The 22,560-nt window shown below is 39.5% G+C and overlaps 1 protein-coding gene across 2 annotated transcripts in view; it reads right to left on the bottom strand.

Moving 5' to 3' along the window:
- The window catches only part of KDM3B (lysine demethylase 3B), a gene marked incomplete at its 5' end in the record, with an annotated part of 42,469 nt that overhangs the window by 15,237 nt on the left and 4,672 nt on the right, over positions 1–22,560 (bottom strand). The window contains 14 exons of one of the 2 annotated variants that reach the window (XM_083871840.1): positions 2,199–2,465; positions 5,334–5,590; positions 6,554–6,833; positions 7,507–7,634; positions 8,505–8,612; positions 9,621–9,791; positions 10,822–11,036; positions 12,334–12,535; positions 12,901–14,143; positions 15,897–16,481; positions 17,401–17,469; positions 18,825–18,949; positions 20,400–20,505; positions 20,911–21,024. In XM_083871840.1, coding sequence (XP_083727966.1) covers positions 2,199–2,465; positions 5,334–5,590; positions 6,554–6,833; positions 7,507–7,634; positions 8,505–8,612; positions 9,621–9,791; positions 10,822–11,036; positions 12,334–12,535; positions 12,901–14,143; positions 15,897–16,481; positions 17,401–17,469; positions 18,825–18,949; positions 20,400–20,505; positions 20,911–21,024 — 3,870 coding nt within the window. The remainder of the gene's footprint in view (positions 1–2,198; positions 2,466–5,333; positions 5,591–6,553; positions 6,834–7,506; positions 7,635–8,504; positions 8,613–9,620; positions 9,792–10,821; positions 11,037–12,333; positions 12,536–12,900; positions 14,144–15,896; positions 16,482–17,400; positions 17,470–18,824; positions 18,950–20,399; positions 20,506–20,910; positions 21,025–22,560) is intronic. The other variant, XM_083871841.1, reaches the window with a different exon arrangement.

The following is a 22,560-nucleotide window of genomic DNA, read 5'->3' as shown; positions in this document are numbered from 1 at the left end:
AAAACAGGAAAAGGATTTGGGGAATGGTGGTAGAATTTATGTTCTTTCACTTCACTTTTAAAGGGGCAGCTGGGATGTACAGGAGGATGTAAGCCAAGGAAGAACTGTGACAGCGCACTGCTTCTTGAGAGAGTCTCTGCTTATAGAAATCCTGTTTAAAATAACCTTGTTGAAACAGTAACACCTGTCTGGGTCACAAGCTCTCTCTTACATAGGAATGAGAGATGCTGTTTGATTCCTTTTCACATTTCAACAGGAAACTCCAGTGACTGCAACATCACTTTGAGGATTGCTGAACAAGCAAAGGACTTGCCCAGTCTATTCCTATTCAAGGGGTCCTCTCAATTATAAAATGACCCAAAAGCATCAATAAGGATATCATGGGGCAAAGCCTAAAACAGCGAGTGACAAAGAGTACACGAGCACAGCAGTTGTAGCCAGAGCCTCAGGGTGTGCAGCAACTTGGATGGTGATGCACACTGCAAGCTACACATCAGACAAAAGATCTATAATCGTATCTCTAGTGTCCATAAGCAGTCTCTCAAGACTCATTACCAGTCCAGAACCCCACAGTAACAAGAAGCACCTCGCAGTGGTGATTAACCAGTCTCATTGGCACAGAAACCGACAAATGCATTTTTTGTTGGCATTCCCAAGATATTTAGGACCCTCCTAGGAGACAGTAGTATTTCCTGACAAAAAATGTTGAGAAAATTATCAAAGCATACTAGCCAGAGACTAAGAAGCTCTTTGCAAAGAGAAGCAGATAATGGACACCACAGCATTGCAAAAGAATGATCTGAAATCCCTTGTAAAACAGAAAAATATAACAGGATGAAAAATAAAAAAAAAATTAAAAGGAGATTCCTATGCACCCCAAAAAAGCCAGGACAGGAAGGCAACTGCACTTAGTGGGAAGCTGGCAATGAAGTTTGTAGTCAGACAAGCAAGGGTATGCTGCACAGTACCTTCCTTCAACTATTAGGAGCTGGCCAGAGGAATCACGAATGCGGTTGGTGGCACAAAGGTCATCTTTGTGGTTCTCACAGCTATGTGCTAGTTGTGCTTGTGCTCAGGGAATCTGAATGTGTAGTTCCATGGTACAGGCTACACTTAAATGAAAAGTACTCCACTTCTGTCAAGAATAGTCTCTTGAGTGCCAAAACAGATACATGCAGCCAGTTCCTCCACTACATCTCAGTGTCTTGTGAACAACCACAAATGAGTATGGAATGTGACTGCCAAGTGTGTTAGCACTGGAATTACAGACTGGCTGACTAAAAGCAGTTCTCCAGAAAAGATGATGAGGGACCTAATGGTCTAGCACAAATGGTCTCAATTCTGAATAGTTAGTGAAGGCAACTGTGTCAGAGGCAGCTGCAGAAACAAGTGCCAAGAATACAGTTTGAACAGCAATGGACATCATCCTCTGTTAGAGCTGTGGGTGCACTTCCTTTGCAGCAGCAATTACTCACACATTTTTTAAGATTCAGGTTGTCTGACCAGGCTGATCTTACTGACTCTCTGGAGAAGTCTAAGCTGCAGCACTACAGACTGACTTCTGAAAAAGTGGCTATGCCAAGAGCGGGTCTAAGGTACAGTCTGTTCTCTGAAGGCCTAACCACTTGATGGCAGCTCAGACAACCCATTAGAGTGCTCCATACATGAGCTGCTGAGTCCACAACAATACCTGGGTTCCTACTGGCTGTAGGGCTCAGGGTGAGATACTGTATCAAGTACATCCAAAATTCAGTAGGCTACTGCATGCAGCATTTTTGCTCTTGCACATGCTGCAGCTGGAAGGAATGGACCATTCCCTGAGGCTATAAAGCATCAGGTATGAGGTCAATGCAAAGATGCACACAGGAAATCAGAGTGGATTCACTATTGGGCTGTAGTAAAGCAAAGCAGGTTCAACATAACAAACACTGCAACTGAGAGGGCTGTCACAGTGAACACTCTCATGATGGTAAGCTGAGAAAAGCTCAATATGCAAGACCATGTGGGCTCAAGTCAATATAGCATGGAGTGAACAAGGCTGCTGTCTCCCCAGTTTATAAAGCTACTTATTGAAATATTCATTCATCATATTCACTCAGGAGGAACTGGCCAAAGTTTGAATAGACTGTTTTTACCAAGGTACAGACTGCAATTTCAGGACACTTATAAGCAACACGGGTTGGACACTTATCACCCACCTGGCCTTGTTTCCAGCATTCCCTGAAGATCTTCCAGTTGTTTTTGTTGCTGGGATCATGAAGACAAAGAAGTCTACCATCACACAGCCAAGAGTGGGAAGTGTGTGGATCCAGCACATTTAATCCCATTACCATTTCCTTCACCTCTCTCTGTGTGTCAGCTAAATTACTTGCTCGTTTTGCAGCATCAGACGTCTTCTTATTTTCCACCACAGAAGCAATGATATGGTCCAAGAAGTTTGGCAGGCTGGCTTTACCTTTGACCGCCTAGAAGACATAAATCCGGAGGTAAGTTTAGTCTTGCAACTTTAGTCACAGACACCTTTCTGCCACGAAAACATGCACCAGAAACAAACTGACTCAAGGACAGACATGTATCTAAGTAAGAACAGAAATGTCTATTTCTCTGTTTTACAATGGTAGAAGTTAAAATAACCAGCTAAAGGCTATCTAGAAAAATATTATGCAGACATAAAATAGAAAACTTTAATGATTTAAATTCAGCTACTTTGAGAGTAAAAATAGTTCATATCTTTCCTAACTTCATTAGTATCTCAACTCTATTTCATCATTTTCCTCATCCCTTTACTAAGAAAGTGAATTCAACCTTGGGACATGTAAGCTGATGGATATGTGAACACTAAGTAAACATCAACAGGGAGAGGAGAAAGTGCTTCCTGTATGTCAATGGAACTGCTAGTAGACAGACTCTCTGGTTCTGGTTGCCTCCTCAAGGGACATTTAAAACTTCAATTTAAAATTCATAACAGGTTAGGCAACACAATCTTAAAATTTGTTTTAACTTCAAAAAATAAAAAGACTGCCTATAGGCATTATTTACAGCAAAATACTTAAGACACTAAATACATTTCATATGTTCAACAGAAGATAAACACTTACTGGATCTTTATTAACACATTTGAGGGAGAGGGCAGGGGTGTGATAGATTTCTGGTAATAAAAACCTTCTCATTCAAGTGAAAAAAAAAACAAACAAACAACGACGTAACAAACCAATCAATACCATTCCCTCCCCTCTCCCCAGAATTCCCATCTTCTTAAAAACAAAATTTCAATAGACAAAAAATTTACCATATATAGAGCTATCAATCTAAAACATAACATTATTCATTACTGAATATATTAATTCAGTAGAAAGTACTTAAGGAATTGTAGAAGACTCTAGGTCCAATAGAAGATCTAGAGATCATCTGGTGTAAATTTCTGTTGAAATTAGGTTTTATTCCCCTGGGCTGGGTCATGCCAAACTTTAACATCAGAGGGAAGAAGATTAATTCACTTCTCAGGGCAGCCTATTGCACTGTTTGAATGTAAAGGGAGAATTTTTTTCTTACATCCAGACAGAATTTCTCCTGAAGTAACTGGTATTGCCCCTTGCCCTGTTAACCAAGCATCTCTATGAAAGGAGTACTTCCCTTAAAGGTACAACCACCTTTAAGATATAGTAAGATTGATCAGATCCCCAAAGCATTCTCTTCTCTAGGATGAAGAGAACCAGTTCCTAGAACCTTTTCAGATGTGTCAAGCTCTTCAACTCTTTAATCATTCTTTATGGCCCTTCACTGGATCCCATGCAATTTTTCACTGTAATTCTTCACCTGGGGAAATCAAAACTGGAAACAGTGCTCCAGGTGTAGCCCAACAGGGGCTGAATGAAATAACCACAAGCCTAGAAGGAATAAGTTGCTTTGAAACAAGTGACTACTATTTCTTCGCCTGTACTCAGTGATGAGAGGCAAAAGTATTCTTAGATTCACTTTCCTGTAGCAGCATCATATTTTCATGTACAGTTCCCTCTACCAAAACCAACCAACATGAACTATCATCAAGATTCCAGCCCGCCTACCTGGAAAAAAAAATCCACTATGAGCCAAGCCATTTCGTCTTCCTCCTTATTCTATCTGCCTAAGCTTTTGGAGAAAGTATTCACTAAAAAGAGCTAAGCGTTGATAAATTCCGCAGCATCTATCCTTTTGCTTAAACTAAATTCTTCAAACCACTTCAAATAGCATTGATTTGTTCAGGTTGTTTTCAAAGTTACTTCTTCCAAAATGGATTTAAGTATCCTTATTTCAGAAAAGGCATTCAGAAATAGCAACTACCTTAAACTCACAGAGTCAAAGAACCATAGAATATGCTGAGTTGGAAGTGACCCATCAGGATCACTGAGTCCAACTCCTGGCCCTGCACAAGACACACCAAGAATCCCACCCTGTGCCTGGCCATGTTGTCCAAATGTGGTTATTCAACTGTCTGCTGGACATTTTGTCCAGAATACTGAGAGATATCCTCAAAAATTTCTTTCCAGAAAGATTACATCTACTGGCTTTCCTAGATTAATGAGGTGGCCCTGTCACAGAAGGAAATCACATTCCACAAGTAGGACTTTCATCCACACAAAGCCATGCTGGCAGTGACTGATGACTGCATTGTACCCCAGATGTTTTCCAATACTTCCCAGAATAATCTTTTCCATTATTATACCAGACTTCAGTGAGACTGACATGCCTGCCTGCGGTTTACAAGGCCCTTTTAGAAACTCAGGACAGTGTTTGCCAGCTTCCAGTCAGCTGGGGACTCTCCAGATTCCCAAGACTTCATGAAACTCATTGAGAGAGGCTTTGCAAAAACATCAGCAGCTCTCTGAAAATTTTCAGATGAATCCCATCAGACCCCACAGATTCGTAGTGATCCAGCTGGAGCAGCAGATCCCGCCAAGTATATCCTACCTCAAATGCCTTTCAAGTATACATAAGTTTAAGGAACTGGCTTACTCTTAAGTTTGTCTTTTTTTTTTCTGTGGCATACTCTTTAAATCTCACATCTTTAAAAATATTGTAAAGTGAGCTTTTGTAGGGATGCTGATTATCAACTAAACAATTTATAGGCTGTATTTAACTAATTTTCTTGGTCTCTTGTAAAGAATAGCATCTCCCCGGCAGCAAAAAGCTAAAGTTAAAAATTAGCATGAAAATCCTCTACAAATTTGTGGGGTAGTGAGTTTTGGTGAGGTATTACATTTGTTTCAAAATTGAAGAGTAGAATACTATAAAAACATTTAGATTAAAATTCTTCCCTACAACAGGTATCATTGAAGGAATACAAAATTATTTACCGTAGAAGCTGCAGAAAAGACTGGAGGAAAGGGGATTCCTGTGTCTGATGGGACCTGAGGAAGCTTTCCTGGCCCTGTGTGTAGCAGATCTCTGAGGCTGGAGCCTTCAGCTTTGTTGCTAGATGTCACTGGGCCCAACAAGAGGCTATTAAACAGCTTTGGGGTTAGCGGGGAAACCTTTGTACTGGAGTTGAAGGAATCTAATCCAAAGGGTGAATGGGATTCTTTATTAAGCACTGATCTCAGTGATCCTGATTCTGCAAGACAAATATAAACATTACAGGGAGGGGAGAGAAAAAAAAAATCCCCAAGAGGCAAAGTTAAAACAATCACAAAGTTTTCTGAAATTATTTGCTCTTGCATGAAATAGGATATTAACAGAATCTTGTGGTAATGGTAAATTATCACTGTAACAGTGAATGAGGCACCTCAATGAGAATCAAAGACATCAGATACTTCACTTAGATTTTGCCCCTCATATGCTGCTAAGGTTTTGAATAGCACAACAGATTTGATCCAAAAAGATCTGACACACGCAAACACGCAATTTTTAATAGATTCAATTAAAAAACATTTCCCTGACTTTCTGAATTAAAGTTTTGATATTAAATATTTCAAATTTTAATGGTAGTCAAAATATTACAGTGACTAAGACCTGCAAAATTTGCATATGATTAACCAACATTTAACATCAACATGTAAAGTAGTCCCTTCTAGACATATGGACAGGAATAAATCCTGTGTTAGTCATGTTACCTCTGACATATAGGAAGTGTATTCACTCCAACTACTGAGTATTAAAGATGCTTTAAGCTTTCATCTAACTATCCAACTGGACTCTAGTCTCAGTTCCTTGGAAATGCACTCTCTATATAGCACACAAAAGAACTGTATTCACTTCAACACTCATAAAGTGACAAACCTGCATCTGAAATTAATTACAATAATTTTACATCAGGGTATCAGCTTCTGAGGAAATACACAAACTGGCACAGAAATAAACTGAGTGACAAGACAATATTGTCTGCAGCTGTATCATCTTTCCCACTTTGCATTTCTCTAAGCCTGTAGAACAAAACTGGTTCTAGGAGGCAAAGGAAGAAAACTTACCTTTTTCTTTCCTATTTAGGGCTAGGCAGTCTCACAAAGAATAGCAATCAAACAGTATGTTACCATTTATCTTTTAATTCCAACCCCGAGACAGCATTTCTTCTGCTCACCTTTTGTTTCCTCTTTCGCCTTTTGCGTTGCCAAATCTGCAAGCCAGTGTAAAGCTGATGACGGAGCTGTTTCTGGACAAAGTGGTCTGTTAGTCTTTACTTCTCCAGTGTTATTGGTTGGTAATGTCTCTGTTTTTGCAGATTCGTCTATCCTATTATCAGTTGGTTCTGATTTTGGTACAGTGTCCATTTCTGCTTGCCCAACTCCTGCTGTCCCTGCTCCAGTGGAAAAGGTGTTCTCATTTCCAGAGACTGACGCACTAGGATTTACAGCTGGAAGCTAAAACAAAACAAAAAAAACCCAAAAACTGCTAAATGTTGAATAAAGGGAAGAGTTCAACTTGGAAGACATTTTCGATATCCAATGCATTTGGTTTTGTCTGCTGCTTTTCTTTTTTCATTTGCTATAAGCACACAGTAAAATTCATTTATGCTTAGGTAGCAGCAGAAAACAGGAGCTACTTATCTGTGTGTACACACCTTTGCACTGTGCTGTGAATTCTTACCCTGTCATCTTTTAACATAAGCCCATTCTTTTTGATTTCTTTCCTTTTCTTTCTTTTTGTTTGTTGTTTTTTAAATTATTATTATTATTACAGGAAGATTTTTTTCTGTTGATAGTTACAGAGCTGCTCTAGATTCCTTCAGGAACCATATAATAAAAGTAAACGTTGCAAACTATTCATAGAGGTTTGTTTTAAAATACAGCATCAATACGAATGGCTTCCTACCCAATTTCTACATAACAGTATTAGCCCAAATAACCACTTGGCACATAACAGATGCAGTCCATGTCCCTCAAAAATGACCCAGAAGACTTTTGCTAAACTAAAACACTCAGAGTACGTATGGAGAAAGTAAAATTCCTGTTTCACAATAGATTACCTTAAAGGATCTAGCATCTTAATAAATCTTAAAAATGTAAATGTGAATTTCAGCTTCAAATTACATACCTGTGATATTCCATTAGTGACAGCTGGTCTCAGCACCGATTTGTTCTGTCTGTTAATACAGGGACAATTGGCTTTAATACCCCATTTGCCTCGTGCTGCATGAACCATGTCTCCAATATTGTAAAGTGCTGTAAATAAAGTTAGGTCTTTAATATCACATGCAAAGAAGTCTAAAAAAGGCCTAAACTATATCTTCAAAGGGGTGGGTTTTTTTACAGCAAAGTATCTTTAAGGTCACATGCTATATAACAAGACATTGTCTCTGACCAGTATGGTGTGGTGAACAGTGATAACAATACCTGCATGACGTCACTGAGAGGCTGTCAAACCTGGCAAATCCTACAGTTTATCATCTGCTTCTACTATTCCCTGTAGGGTCCAATGATATGGCAACGAGGTGACTTTGAACCACCACAAGAATCCATATAACCCTTGACGCAATGCTGAAAGGATCTGGAGCACAGGTGTTCACCTCTATCCTCATGGTACAAAGACAGATGTAATGAATTGACCAGGTGAATACCTGGCTGCGTGGCTGGTGCCATACTCAACAGTTTTTGCCTTCTACGACCGCGAATCTATTTCTGAGAGGTCAGGTCTCTTGGGAGAAGATGGGATTAATCTGCCCAAGCAGAGCAAGAGAATCTCTGCCAACAAGTTGACCAGACTTATATGGAGAACTTTAAAACTAGATTTAGTGGGGAAAGGAGACGCAGATTTGAGCAACAGACAAGAGACAGGAGCTACTGACGTATTAGGAAGCAACACCTGTGAAATAACTCAAAGGAATTTGGGCATGTTCCTGTTGAGAGGGGGTTAAGATTGATAGCCCACAGCTGGAGGGCCTCTTCATACTAATGCATGCAGCTTGCGTGATGAGCAGGAGGAGCCAGAAGTCATTGTGCAACTGGAAAGCGACAATCTAATATACTTTTCCACTTGCTTGCTCAGAATTAATATGAAAATTGCTATTTTTCCTTTCATATTTCAAGCATTACCTGTACCAGGGATGATCTGTGTTGGCATGAGATTCTCTGGTTCATGAGACTGACCCTTTGCACACTTCAGCCATGAGAAAACTTCTTCATCACCAATCTCCTCTGTCTCTGGAATAAAGAAAAAGAAACAGATTTTGTACTAAAACTTTGCAATATGGAATATTTGTGCATTGATTTTGTTTATTTAGATTCTTTACAGTGCAGGAAATTAACCTGGTGATCTCAGAAATAAACAATAAATACAGACCATTAGGACTGGATATACAGCGACTTCTGTCTCTTCAGATGATACAGCTACTACAGTAATTTTCCCTCAGTCATCTCTAGCAGTTTATTTTCAATAATTTTCAATCTTGGCTTCTAACCTCAATTTTTAAAATATGATACTCTTGTTTCCATTATGCTTTTTTAAGTTATCATGAATAGACAGCAGTATTCACACTTATTAACATCCAGTATTTTATACCTCTGCTCCATATAATAATGTAACTATCACTAATTAATCTTACTGAGATTGCCATTTGTTTGCATCCATGCCACCAAAGTGGCCTCATTATAGTAAAATACACAAAAAAAACCTGCCAGGTATCTACTTTCTCATGCTTTTATTTCTTAAAATTGAACTTACTGAACTTCTTCCTGAATTACAAGTTCTGGTGTGTCACAGAATAAAATTTAAATTTAAAAAAAAAAAAAAAAAAAAAAGAAAAAAAAGGAAGGAGAAAACCTTCCCCTTTAACTCCTTGTTAAAGACAGAAGTTCTCAGCAGTGTCTGCTTACCAGTTCCCCTAACAACAATTCTGAACTCTTAAGATATTACTTGATTTTTGTTTTATACTTTCTGAGGAAAAGAACTATATGGTCAACTGTCTCAGTAGACACTATACACCTGCTGAAGCTGTGATTTTAATAATCACACCCTAAGCAAATAGATAAAACACAGGTACACAAAGAAATGAAGAATGGAACAGCAGCATGTAAGAGAAGTTTCAAACACGCAGCCTTCCAAGCTGACACTCAGTAACTCTCCACAAAACCTTCTTGAACTTCCCAGAAACTACTCCCTGGCTACAGTCAGTTCAAAGATTACAGGGGGGGAAAATGCCCAGTACTCACCACTACGTGGACGGTTCTTCCTCAGCCGATAACAGTCCAGGCAGACCCCGAAACCACACTTCCGACAAACCCAATGAATATTGAAGAGTGTTGTCTCACATACATCACACATCTCCCTCACACCACGAACTGCTCGCTTCCATGCCACCTTCTCTATAGAGAGAAGGCACACTACGAATTATTGCTTTGACATTTTGCATTTCTCCCACCTAATTTGAGAATATCACGGCAGCACTGATAAATTCACAGCAACACGACATGAAGGCAGAGTATAGAAACACATACTTTTTACTTTCATAGCCCCATACTTTGAGTTGCTAGTCCAGTGACACTATTAAAATTCCCATTTCTAAGGACTGGTATGGTCAGGTATCAAAATGCACACTATGAGTAAAAGCAGCACCTAACAGTGTTTTGTAATAACTGAATTTAATGGAGCACTAATGGAACTTACAGCAAAATTACAAACCTTCTGCTAGTTTTATGAACAAGTGACATCAATATATAAAACCATAAAAAATGTGTATTTAGTTTCACTAATCAGATCTCTGTCAACTACTCAGATTCTAAACCAACATATTTGCCAAGGAAGAGGCTCTCCAAATGGCTGCCCTTGTACGTTCCAGAAACTAAAGGAAAAAAAAATTCAGATAATCTGTTATCCATGTGATAAGCTAAACTGTCTACCTTCTTTTTTTGCCTAAACCCTTTTCCCCCTGAAGTGGAAAGCTGGCAACTAATTGCTCCGCTAAGTCCTTGCAGGCTGAGTTAAGGTACTGCTCCCTCCCTAGAAAACCCTGAGCTTTTTTACATGATGTCCCTGGAACATAAAAGGATAGAAATATATCAGAAAATCTGTTCATTAAAGCGTAGCTGGTCAGTGTGGTAGAAATAAGCTCTGGTTTATTTTTATTTTCTTAGGAGCATGAGCCAGCTGATTCCTGCATTTAGTTATTGAAAAAAATAATTTAATGTCTGGGAAAGTTACCATTAGCTTCCTTGGTGGTAACGTTGCACTGATCCAAAAGAAACGATGGTCCCTTGGTTACACCCACAAGAGGTAAATATAGTCTCTCTTTGGAAGAGTAGGAGAAGCATTTCAACAAGAAATTATATGATATTTCCAATTCTATTTCACTGCACTGTACATGCATTATACAGAAAGGGTGGAAAAAAAAACCACAACAAGAGCCCAACTTACGATGTGGCTCCACCATCATCATTGCCTCCTTCTCTGACATAACAAGCTGGCAGAACTGGTCACCAACATTGGCCAGAATATATTTGGAAGTTTCCAGATCGATCCCCTCTGCAGGGGAGGAAGAAGGGATCCATAGGCTCATGGCATCAGGGTCACTTTGTTGTGGGTTCAAGAAACCTTCTACCCGTAGGATACCTTTCCGAGTAAATACCAGCCTGCAGGAAATGGGATGGAGTAATTGAGAAACTGCTCAACCACCTTTAATTAACTTATAATGACATCTGTATTAGAACATAAACCCAGAAAGGGGGGAAAAGACTTCAGCTAGAGTGCTATATTCTACAGACAGTACAATTATTATGCAAATCCCAGTAACACAGAGAATAAGGCATACAAAGCTGTGGCTACAATACCCATGAGAACAAATCCCAAGGTCCTAGTAAACACTGGTGGGAACTCTGCTAACCTACTAAATCCCACTTCTCTATCTTATTAATAGGAAGAGATGACAAAACTCAATTTGACCTGCTGCATGACACTGCTTGCAAAATTCTGAATGGCTGTCATTTTCAATTTTAATTAATGAGAAAGTTTTTCCCAACTTTTGAGAAAAGAGTATTTCAGTTCTGGCTAGGGCTGCCAGCACTCAGCAACTCTTCTAACAGCTCACATTATGATGTATGCAAAAATCCTTGTCACACTGGTCTCCACACAGATGAATCACTGCTGTTTTAGTAGCTGCTTACCCTCCTAATCCTTGTGTGGTAAAAGGTGTAAAAACGTATGACAGAACTCCAAACATCTCCTGTCAATATCAAAGGTAACTTCAATTTTAAGGAGAAACCATCTTATCTTTAACCTCAAGGCAGAATAATTTTTAACAAGTTTAGGAAAAGAAGTAGCATGCTTACTGGATGGGTGACACATACTAAAAATTCACTTCATCCTTTACATACCAGAAAGTCAACTATTTTTGGAAAAAGCAGCACTTGCTGGAATAGGCAGTTAAGGAAGATGAAGAGAAACACAACAGGTCAAAGAAGCGTAAGACATGTACACAACACAGAGGGAACACAGACAGTGTTCTACTCCTAAAAATTAGTCCTGTACTCAACAGAATATGGTCAAACATCAGCCTCACACTGGCAATGTTTAGTTATTTGTTGAGTGGATTAAAACTTTACCTTTGTTCTGAATGCCTTATGAAGGAGGGAGAGTTATTGCATAAAAATTGCTACCCAGAAGTAAAATTCTACCCCATATAGCAAATTCAATTTCCTGAGGCTGTACCTGGATGCTCACTTAGTATCCTATAGCTTTATCTTTGAAAAGCAGCTCTTTCTGGCCCAGTGAGGGAATTCCTGTCAGCTGATGCAGGGAAATGCAAGACACTGGAAACCTTCATTATTGTACCCAAGCATATTTACAAAGTAAAACATAATTACTTTGTGCTTGGACACGGCCCAAGCTCTGCACATAGACTACATATGAAGAAAGGAAGAATTTGAGCACCTCCGGAAATGGAAGAAGCGACATGCCACAGTTGAGTCATCCTGCTCTTGCTCCTTAAATTTGCGGTACCGCTCCAGACGGCACTCCCGACACTTGTGCAGATGTGGAGCTACGTTGATGCAAGAGCCATCCTGGAGAAAAGGCTCACCTGACTGCTTCAACTTCCTCACCTTACTCATATCTTTCAGCACAGACTGGCCAACTGGGTGAGGCAAAGTAGAAGTAAAAATCTATTAGTTAACTACAACAGCAACAGGATACTGGCTCCAACAATCATCCTTTCAGAGATCTCTAAGTTCATACCCAAGTAAAACCAGTAAGTCTGTTCAAGCCTGCAGCATACCACACTTCTGTCCTGACACACATGCTTATGCATTTATCAAAGTGAACACCAAATTCACATATGAGAAGCATTAAGCTTCAGCCTTGTAAGCATACTGTGAGCTGCCTACTGAGCAGGAATGAGGTTTACAACTGTGGTTAGTTTACACAGTTCATTACACAGGAGATAACCCAGTATCCCACCTCCTTGTGCTTCCAATACATCATCTGCATTCAAGTCATCACCTTTTAGGGGAGCTGTGCGGGGCCGGCCCTTTGGGGCTTGCTTCCCCTTTCCTTTACCCAGCAGTAATTCTGCATTGCGCTCCGCATTGGGGCCTAGCTTGGCCATCAAGTGGTCTGGGATACCCTTCATGCAAGCCTTAGCCTGCAACTGGTCTTCAGAGTCACTCAAATCTGACAGATCACTATTTGTACTGGAGTCAGAGTCCTGTTTGGATGTTAAGCTCCGCTCATCTAGTGAGAACCTTTTCACAGCTTCAAAAGGGGCTTTCTTCTCCTGTGGAAACTCTGCCTGTGAAGAGAAAAGGGTAGGTGGATGTCTACCAAACACATTAGAAAAAGTTTTCAGAAGAGGATTGTCCTGCTGCCCAGGCCCGACAGCTGGTTTTTCTTCTGTTGGGCTGGAGGAAAGTGTGGGCATCTCAATAGGCTGTGTCAGGCTGCTGTTTGGTGAGGTGGAACGGCCATTCCCTACAGTGGAAGGGCTTTGAACACCAGCAGCAGCTGTTGAACCAGAAGCACTGGAGATCATCTTTGAGGAGTCAGTTGTTATAAACAAGGTTTTCTTCTTAGCTGAGGAGTCTGTAGAGGTGAGTGATTCCGGCCAGCCAGAAGTGGCCTTATGACCCACAGGTGTCGAGGGAGCACAAACCCCCGTCTGAGATGAAGATGCAAAGCTACTGAAAGGACTAAGTTCTGCTTTCTCAGCAAACGCCAGGAAAGGGTTTGAGGGTTCCTCTCGTGATAGCTTTGGGGGCTGTAAAAATAGGTTTTCATGACTATCAGGGGGACGAGTATTCAACAGACTTCGTGAAAAGGCTGGAGTAAGTGTAGGCATAGATTCCACAGGCAGCTTCCGCTCTACAGAGCTACCAGACTGGGCTCCTGGCTTACTGTCCACTGAAAGAATTTTACCTTTACAAGTCCCAGAACCCACATTGTCCGTACACTGCTTGAATGAGTCCCGACTAGAGACATCTTCAGTCAAGCTCTCTGAAATGACTGTGAAATAGTTACTGGAAGGAAGATTCTGGGACATGCACTGAAAAAACAAGTTCTTGGATGAATCAGAATCTTTCTGAGCCTCTTGTCCAGTACCACAGCCAAAAGGAAATCCAGAAGGTTTGTTTTCTGGAGCCATCACTCCATTTGATTGGCTCCTTCCCACCCCAAATACCAAGGACTGGGAAGCACTTGGGAGAGAGACTCCAAACACAGAAGAAGCCAAAAGTGAACTTCGGGAATTCTGAAACAAAATTAAAAAGCATTAGTCTATTATAAGATTGTTATTTGATTCAAGAATACTTTAATTCATCTCATTGTACCATTAGAATTCTGCTTACCCATCAGGAATAGAAATTTCCAGCAGACTTACTTACAATGAAGAAACTTCTTTAAAGATTCCTACCCACAAGCTATTGAAACTGAAGACACACAGAGAAAACGAATACTTAGTGTCTTATTACATTTTAGAACAAAGGTGAGACACCAGACAGGTGAACTAATTCATAGGAAAGCTAGTTAGTAAAACTGCTGATCATTTGAATTCAAATCAACAAAAAGGGAACTTTAATTGAAACTGCTTTTGAATACCCTCCAATCTTTCACCCTTCTCCAAGAGCACTCTGATAAGCTTCACTTACTTAAGTAGCAGCCCTGAAATAAACAACTTAGTTTTCAAGTCAATTAAACCAAACCCTAGCAGTTAGCAGACAAACTATTCCTGGTCCCCTCAAGTGACATTGGCTGACAGGTAGATAGATGCCCAAGACATGGTGCCTATTCCAGGGAATAACTCAGTAGAAGTTAAGCAAAATAGGCTTCATTTTTATGACCATTAAATACAGGGATAGTTTTGTGAATGACAGATTTCTACTAGAACTGTAACTGTGAATGGAATATTCACTTGCTCTCTCCTCAATTGGTACTTGTTCAGATTTTCCAATTTATGACAATCCTACTGTAACTAATTATTTACTGTGACTAATTCCTCACAAAATCATTTAGATCAGCTCTACTCCTTTTCTTTGAGTTTCCACTTAGAAATGTGCTCATCATTAACACAATTTTATTTCAAGGTCATGATAAATACAACCACACACCCCGTGCAACACATCCTACTTGTCACTAGTGTCCCTGCACACCTACTCCACTGCGTACTAACGTTTAGCTTGTTCCTTATTACCAACCTCCAGCTGTACTAACTTTCATAACCTATTACCGGTTCTTCCAGATATTAGAATTTCAGATATTGCTTTTTAGAGATAAAAATAATTTCAAAAAATTGAGTTCTAATAGTTTTTAAAAGAATATGAATTTGAATTGAAACCAAGGTTGTGAAGTCATCTCAAGGACCAAGTCACACTACGATATAGTAGACAGTCTGAAACAGCAACATACGTAAATTATCTACACTCTCACTGATTTATGTCAGGTTCCCTCCCCCAAAAAAATAGTTCAAACTGGACTAGTGGTCTGCCTGCCAACTCTGAAGCCAAATTATTTATGTTTTTAAAACATGATGTGGTGTTGGAGAGAGGGAAAGGAGAGGTGGTACCAAAATTTCCCAGTACAATTACACAATCTGTAGTTGCTCCCAACTCTGAATTTATTTATTTTTTGGGGGTGGGGGGTAAAAGAGCTCATATTACATTATATTATGCTCATTATGCAACACTCCTGTTTTCAACAGTTCTATTTCTCCTTTACACCTTGCCATCTAGGAATCTTTATCCCAATGTAAAGATCTAACCTTTCCACCCTTTCCATTATCTAATACAGAAGACAGGGATGATAACAACGACTACTCCTTCACCAATTATCTTAATTTTGAGTCACTTCTTAGGTCAGATAATGGGTTTTCTTTCGGAGGAGACAGACTCATGAGAGAAAAAGTAGTTTTTTCAATTCCATGGACACACATTTTAACAGGAGTATGTTGCAGAGCATCTGTTGCAAACACATAAATCTTTCTACATGTTGGATCATGAGCTACTCACCTCTCCCTGGGCTTGTGATGATCGGACTGTTTTCGGTTTCTCCTGTCCTGTAACAGCTGGCAAACTGGTATCAGAGATCCTCACAGTTGTTGGCGTCAAAGCAGTTGTAGTAATTGCAGTTGCAGAAGTCACTGTGCCTTGACCAACCTGTTCCAGTGATTTTCCTGCCTCTTTACATGCAGATCCAACTAGTAACGGTTGTCCAGCCACAGAAGAAAATGGAGTGAAGGGCAATGGTGTGTCACCACCAACCGGCTCGTCTTGGACTACTAGTGTTCGGCCATTCTCTTTGGTGTAAGTAGCAAAACGAATATTGCGATTAATCTGAGGAATAAATGAAGGCAACTGCTTGGTCCTTGGATCCAATCCTGTTTCAGTACTGGAGACTCCTTTCCAGGGTCCTCTGCTTGCCTCACCTCCGTCACTACCATTGCTATCTGCCTCACCCCTCTCCTTTAGCTTCTTTGTTGCAGGATCACAACCAGGATCTGATACATTTTTCCTCCTCCTTCCATCCTTTCCCTCCAGGCTTTCTTTCTTCTTCTTCCCTTTAGATGATGATTTAGCTGCTTTTAGGGCCCCTCCCTATAATAGATGAAGACATGCAATCACTCAACAGAACAATCCAGATACCCATGCAAACAACTTTTTTCTGTTAGAACAGAATATATTATATTGCTCTGAAGTTTAGGAACACTTTATCACAAATTGAGACATCTAAAGAGAGATGCTATGTGAGCACAGAACACAATCATTAAGTGCAGTCTTGTCTTTTGTGTACTAGAATGAGTTCTGCACAAGAAATTCTTTAGCTGAGCTACTACCTTGCTGTAGCATGAACCACATCCTGGCAAATTTTGAGAAATACACAATACTTAAACAAAGCTCTTCATAATATATGAATACCATCTGCACACTTATTCTTGCTCCAAGTATAAATCCCATGATTCTTTTGAAGGGCACGGTTCCTGTCCACTATACAAAGCCTACAATATTTAACTACAGGAGATACCTTGCCCTTTAGCCTAGGGTAAAAATTCAGATTCAAATGCTATCATGGAACATCTCAGCGGAAGCAGTGAAATGCCACAAACATACAAGTCTGCTTACAAGGCAGAGCAGCCAGATGGCAATTTTTAGAAATGCCTTAAAAGGTCTGTGAAGCAGCACAGAGTGATGCTGTTAGGAAAAGGCAACACTACACCTTAAAATCGAGTACAACCACCATGGTTATACTGCTACTGACCTCACTACAAGAACCATGCTAAACTTAGTAAACAGGCCTGAATAAAAAGATAAGATTGTTTAAAGAAAGCTATGACCATCAAAATGGTAAACAAAATTTTCCTCTTCAATTTTAAGAGGAAAATTATTAAAATTATCCAAAATCCACAGTCAACACTGGATCATTTTTTAGTCCTTTCCAGATTTTACTTAGTTCACATCAAAAATATTATGAAGTTTCACACTGTGTATGCAAGACCAGAATGAACTGCTGTACTACCTCGCTTGGAGAAGTGTTATCCATCACCACATGAATCAGTCGAGGATCCACCGACTTTATGTCACCACTCTAATTTTTATACAGATTGATAATGAGGAAGTAGGAGAAAAAAAAGCAGAGGTTAATTTTTAATTCCAAATATATACCATCAACATAAAGAGACCTAAACTCACAGTTACTGTGCAGGCCCTCTCCCATTTACCTTTTCTTACTATCTTACTTCTTCAGTAATACTATAGACTTCTAGTTCACATTCTATCCTTTTACTCCTTCTCTATTCCAAAAACTTTCAGATTTGATTCCTACCACTGTTTCCTTGTACATTTGTTCTATTGAGCATTTCTAAAGGCATCCATTGCATTAAACACAGCTCTTGAATTTGACTGAACATTGTTACATGCGTGTTCACTCCGCTAGATGTAGAAAGGACTACTGGAGGAAGCACATCAGTTTAGCCTAAGTATCCTCATCAGTGTCTCCCCAAAAGGAGCAAGGAACATCCAATCTCTGTAACTGTTCTTGGAGGTTACTTTTTATTTCACAGTAAGTACACAGGAAGCTGTGTGCTTCCTAGCATGTATCTGCTGAATGCACATAACTCCACAATTTCTATGCCTCTCTGAACTATATGCTGATTCACCGTACACAGTACACTTTTTCCCCTGTGTGCCAGCAATAGCAGTAGTCAGAGTGCAGGATTCTCATTCAGTGCATGCAATCCACACAGGGAAGAGGCTAGAGGGGCAGTGGGCATGAGACACAGGATAGGACGTGAAAACCAAGACAAGCGCTGCTGCTACACAGCACCATGGACCTGCTCCTAGTTGTTCCTAAAAAAGGAGCAGACCACTGGCAAGACTGAACTACTGTGAGACTGCACAGAAGCACATAATAAAAACCAGTAACTCAAGCAGTGCAGATTCCCTGTGCTGTACACAGGTTTACTAATAGGAACAGGGCAAAAGTAAATAGTCTGAGCTAAAATATATAAATCAAATTTATTTATACTAAGACTTCATCTGCTTTGCTACAATTGCTTCAAACCACTTGTACAGTCTGTCAGATGGAAACCAAGAGAATGCATAGGAAGATCACAGTGTAAGAGACCCAGAAGGTAGTTTTCTATGCATCAGAACGCTACCCCTTCCGGAGAGTCACTTCAAATATTTTTTTACAGCACTCATTTCCAGTGAAACTCTTACAGCCTTTTTTTTTTTTAATAGAAGTGGTTTGGGTGACATCATTTGTTCTGGAAAGTCATTGTAACAGGAAAAAATACTGTGAAATGCAACACAAATAATTACTCATCTTTTAAACCAAAAAACAACCCAAAATAACAAGTTTTGGAGAAGCTGTCATTCTCCACATACAGATAGTGTGGAATGGTATTTTCGGAACACCAAAGCATCACTTCATATTTTTACCTCAGTCAGAGACACCTCCATAAGACGAGTTATTGGGTCTTGGTGGCTCACAACACCAGAGAGCCAGCTATTTTCATCCTCTGGTTGATAAACTTTAACTCTTTGGCCTTGGACACAGTAAGGACCTGGAAAGGAAGGACTTTGAGTGCCTTTTCAAAACAAACTTTGTGTCATATTAGTTAAGAGTCATACAATAAAATGGCTCTGTGCACTTCATTAGGCCTTGAAGTATCATCTTCCAGGTGAAAAGAAATTAAAACACCAGGGCTTCCGCTGCAAATCCTGTTGACCACGCATTTTACCCTAAAAAGTCAGTAAGTCCTCATTGCTGTAACTCAAAGCTATTGTGAAGACAAAATGAATACAGTTCACACATAAAAAACCCTAAACATGAAAGACCAAAATTAATTCACTCCTTTGACAAAATCAAGCTACATGAGGGCTCCTTGCTAACTAAATTCTTTAGCTTTCTAACCTACAGGTTAATTAAGCAGCATCAATCCAGTAAACAGTCCCAGTATTCTAACTTAGTCCAGATGTGTCAAAGCCCAGAAGGAAAGCCATGTGTTTCAGAGTAGAAACATGTATTTGCACATCCAGCATCTCGAAACAAGCCAGTCTTAGTTCTTTCACATAGATAACAGATCATCTACAGAAAGGCCTCCTCTCACCCTGTCCTTGCTCTCCCTATCAGCATGCTGAGCTTTCCTCCTACCCTAAGTCCAGACAAAACCTCTGCTAATCTTGGATCATCAAAATCCACATGATCCAACAACCTGTACGTGACACAACCAGAATAAGCCACTTTAGAAGAAAGCATCAAACTGGACAATTCTTAAACTACTTGCTCATGTATGAAGTATTGTCCTCAGAATTTCTATGAATACATGTTTTATTTGACCAAAAGGCACCAAATTCCCATTAAGAATTACATCATACTTCAAATGTAAGACAGTGGTGTCTCTCTCTAGGGTGGCTCCCTGGCACATGAACTCTGGATAGAAATTATTTTAGCACTTGACCAAGATGACCCAAATCTGACAACAAAAGCTACAATCAGGCTTAACCCTAATACACAATCCAAACAAGACATAAGACATTAACTCTAGGCTGACCAGCCACATTCAACTTAAACAACTGATGTATTAATTATCGAAATGTCAAAAACTGAATTGCCATTACAAGGGAAGTTCCTGAGGATCAGCAGCTACAAAGGAACTTCACTTCTCAATCTCCACAGTTACAGAACAGAACCACAGAAAAGGACCAACACTTTAAAAATTCAAAACTAAAACTTAAAATAGGGAAATTGTAAATACATGGAAATTGTCCTACTTTAACTACACCTTAAATGACCAATCCTGGTAGGTACCTCCGGTTTGTATCTCAGCAACTGCTTAGCTGTAGTTGTGATAAAATAATGTTACTTTGTTCAGAACTTGCAAAATACAGAAAATCGACCTACCAGATGAAACAGTAACAGATATTATCACTAACTTCATTCACAAAAAAATCCACTATAGTCTTACAGCTGTTGCACAACAAAGTAGCTCTGTGACAGGAAACACATCTCACCTCTGCTAAATATCTCCTGAAGCTTCTGGTCGCTGATCAGTGCATTGACAGATTCTCTCAGTGAAGGCTGTTCCTGCAGAATCTGATTTTGACTCTCTGTTCCCATCTGGCAAAAACAAACAGTTTTAACAAAGTATAATCTTCTAGGATAATAGAAACATTCGTTTTTACAAGACAGCTCTTCTTGGACCACAAGAAAAAAAAAGTAAAATTAAAAAGAATATCACTGAACATGCCAAGAGAAATAAAAGAACAAACTATGCAAAAGCTGTTGCAAAACTTCCACTGCAGTTATCAGCTACACAATGACAGCTAGCTCTGAACAATGTAGAGAGTATCAGTACTTTTTGCATGCAAATGGACATCAGTGTAAAGACCCGGAAATGCAGGGAAACAAACACAAATATGTGCAGGACAGTGAAAGGTGGAACAGTAAAAAAAAACCCCAAACTAGTCTGACAAGCACAGCACAAGGCTAAATTTACATTTTATCTGAACACAGTTCAAATACCTGAAATAAACGTAATCCGCTGGCATCAGACAGGAAACGTAAATGTCTGTCCAGAAGAAACTCCACTGGGACCACAGAGCCTAACCCCAGCTTATCTACTAGAGGAGTGAAGGTCTGTGATGAACAACAGAAAAAAGAAGTTACCAAAATGACTGAGCACGCATACAGGCCAGTAATCGTCGATTTCACATGCTATATAGATTTTAAAAAATTAAAACTTTTTATTTCTCAATGTAGCAATGTAAAACTTGTACTGCCCAGTGCTTGAGTTTAAATGTGAAATATTAGTCATTATGTCTCAGCTAATAATTCTTGCATTACAAACAGGAATTACAGACAAGTGGATCCACTTTTTCATTGATCTTAAAGCAGAAATTAAAACACCTGTGGTGGTATTTGGTCTTTCCTAGGTAAGCACCTTCTGATGCTCACGTTGAAAAAAAAAAGCTTTGGTTATGGTTTTAAAAAAAGGCTTTGATTAATAGTTCAAACTAAATTTCATATCTGAAACATATTTCAGATATAGCCTCATGAAAGGAGTGATTTTATTCTACAGAAATTAGCTGTAAGGAAATGATATACTTATTATTAAATGAGAGCAATTTTGGCTAGTATTTTGTGAAAAAGTTCATAGCAAGTGTACTATTGATGTTCAAGATGCAGAGCAAACCATGAAAAACACCTAGTGAATTCAGAAACCTTCTAACAGTAGAATCAGACAACCTTATAACATAACTTGCTGATGGAAGAGGAAGTTGCCAACCAGAGTCTTTGAAATGTGTTATTTGTCTCATGCTTACACTTACATGATTTTAATACAAGTATTCGTGACATTTTTCCCTTAACAGCTCTCATCAAGTTTGTTTACACTCCATTGTCCCGTACAAGAGTATAAATATAATTTTTTTTCTCAGTTTATGGAAAACTATCTCCTGAACGCAAACAGGACTACAAAAAAGAGACAATGAAGAATGAAAACACATTCATGAGTGATATATCTTAAACAAACAAACAAAAAAAAAAACCACCCCCCAAAAACCCACAAAACCTATCATCCCCCACACCCCTGACGAATACCATCCCCTTTGTAATGCTAATATGTACTCTGGTGCTTTGGTTATCTCCAATCTGCATTCCCCTGCGGTTATCTGGGTAGGCCTGTCGTACTTAGAGGAAGCTTCAATGCCCACATGGCTATCCTGAGTACAGACGATAGAAACATCTTTTCAGCAAGCCTACAGATAAAACTTGACTTGTACTGGAAACAGTCTGGAATCATTACACAGTCAGCATGCAGACTATGGTAACACCCCCAAATCACTCAGATTTTAACAGATTTGGAAATTAACTGAAAGACGCTGATCCTGTGTAAAAACTGTTTCCCAGATGAAAGTAACTGGAGTTCACTCCTGGAGACACGCTGGAAATACACTGAAAGGATAACTTCGCCTATGGAAAAAACACTCTACAGAGTCTCTGCTGTAAAGGCCTGGTTCTCTTCTTGCTTAAGTCAAGTGCAATAAAAAATCCTCAGAGAAAGATGCAGTAATGAACTTGCTGCTGTGATCCCAAGTGCCCATCTAAAATACTAAATTCAAATTCTAGCAAGGCACACGATCCTTGACAGGAAAAAATGTTTCAATGTACCCA

This window comes from Zosterops lateralis (assembly GCF_965231275.1).
Source record: "Zosterops lateralis genome assembly, chromosome: 14".
NCBI classification, from domain to species: Eukaryota; Metazoa; Chordata; class Aves; order Passeriformes; family Zosteropidae; genus Zosterops; species Zosterops lateralis.
The sequence above is the reverse complement of the archived record's forward strand: the minus strand, read 5'-3'. Positions and strand labels throughout refer to the sequence as shown.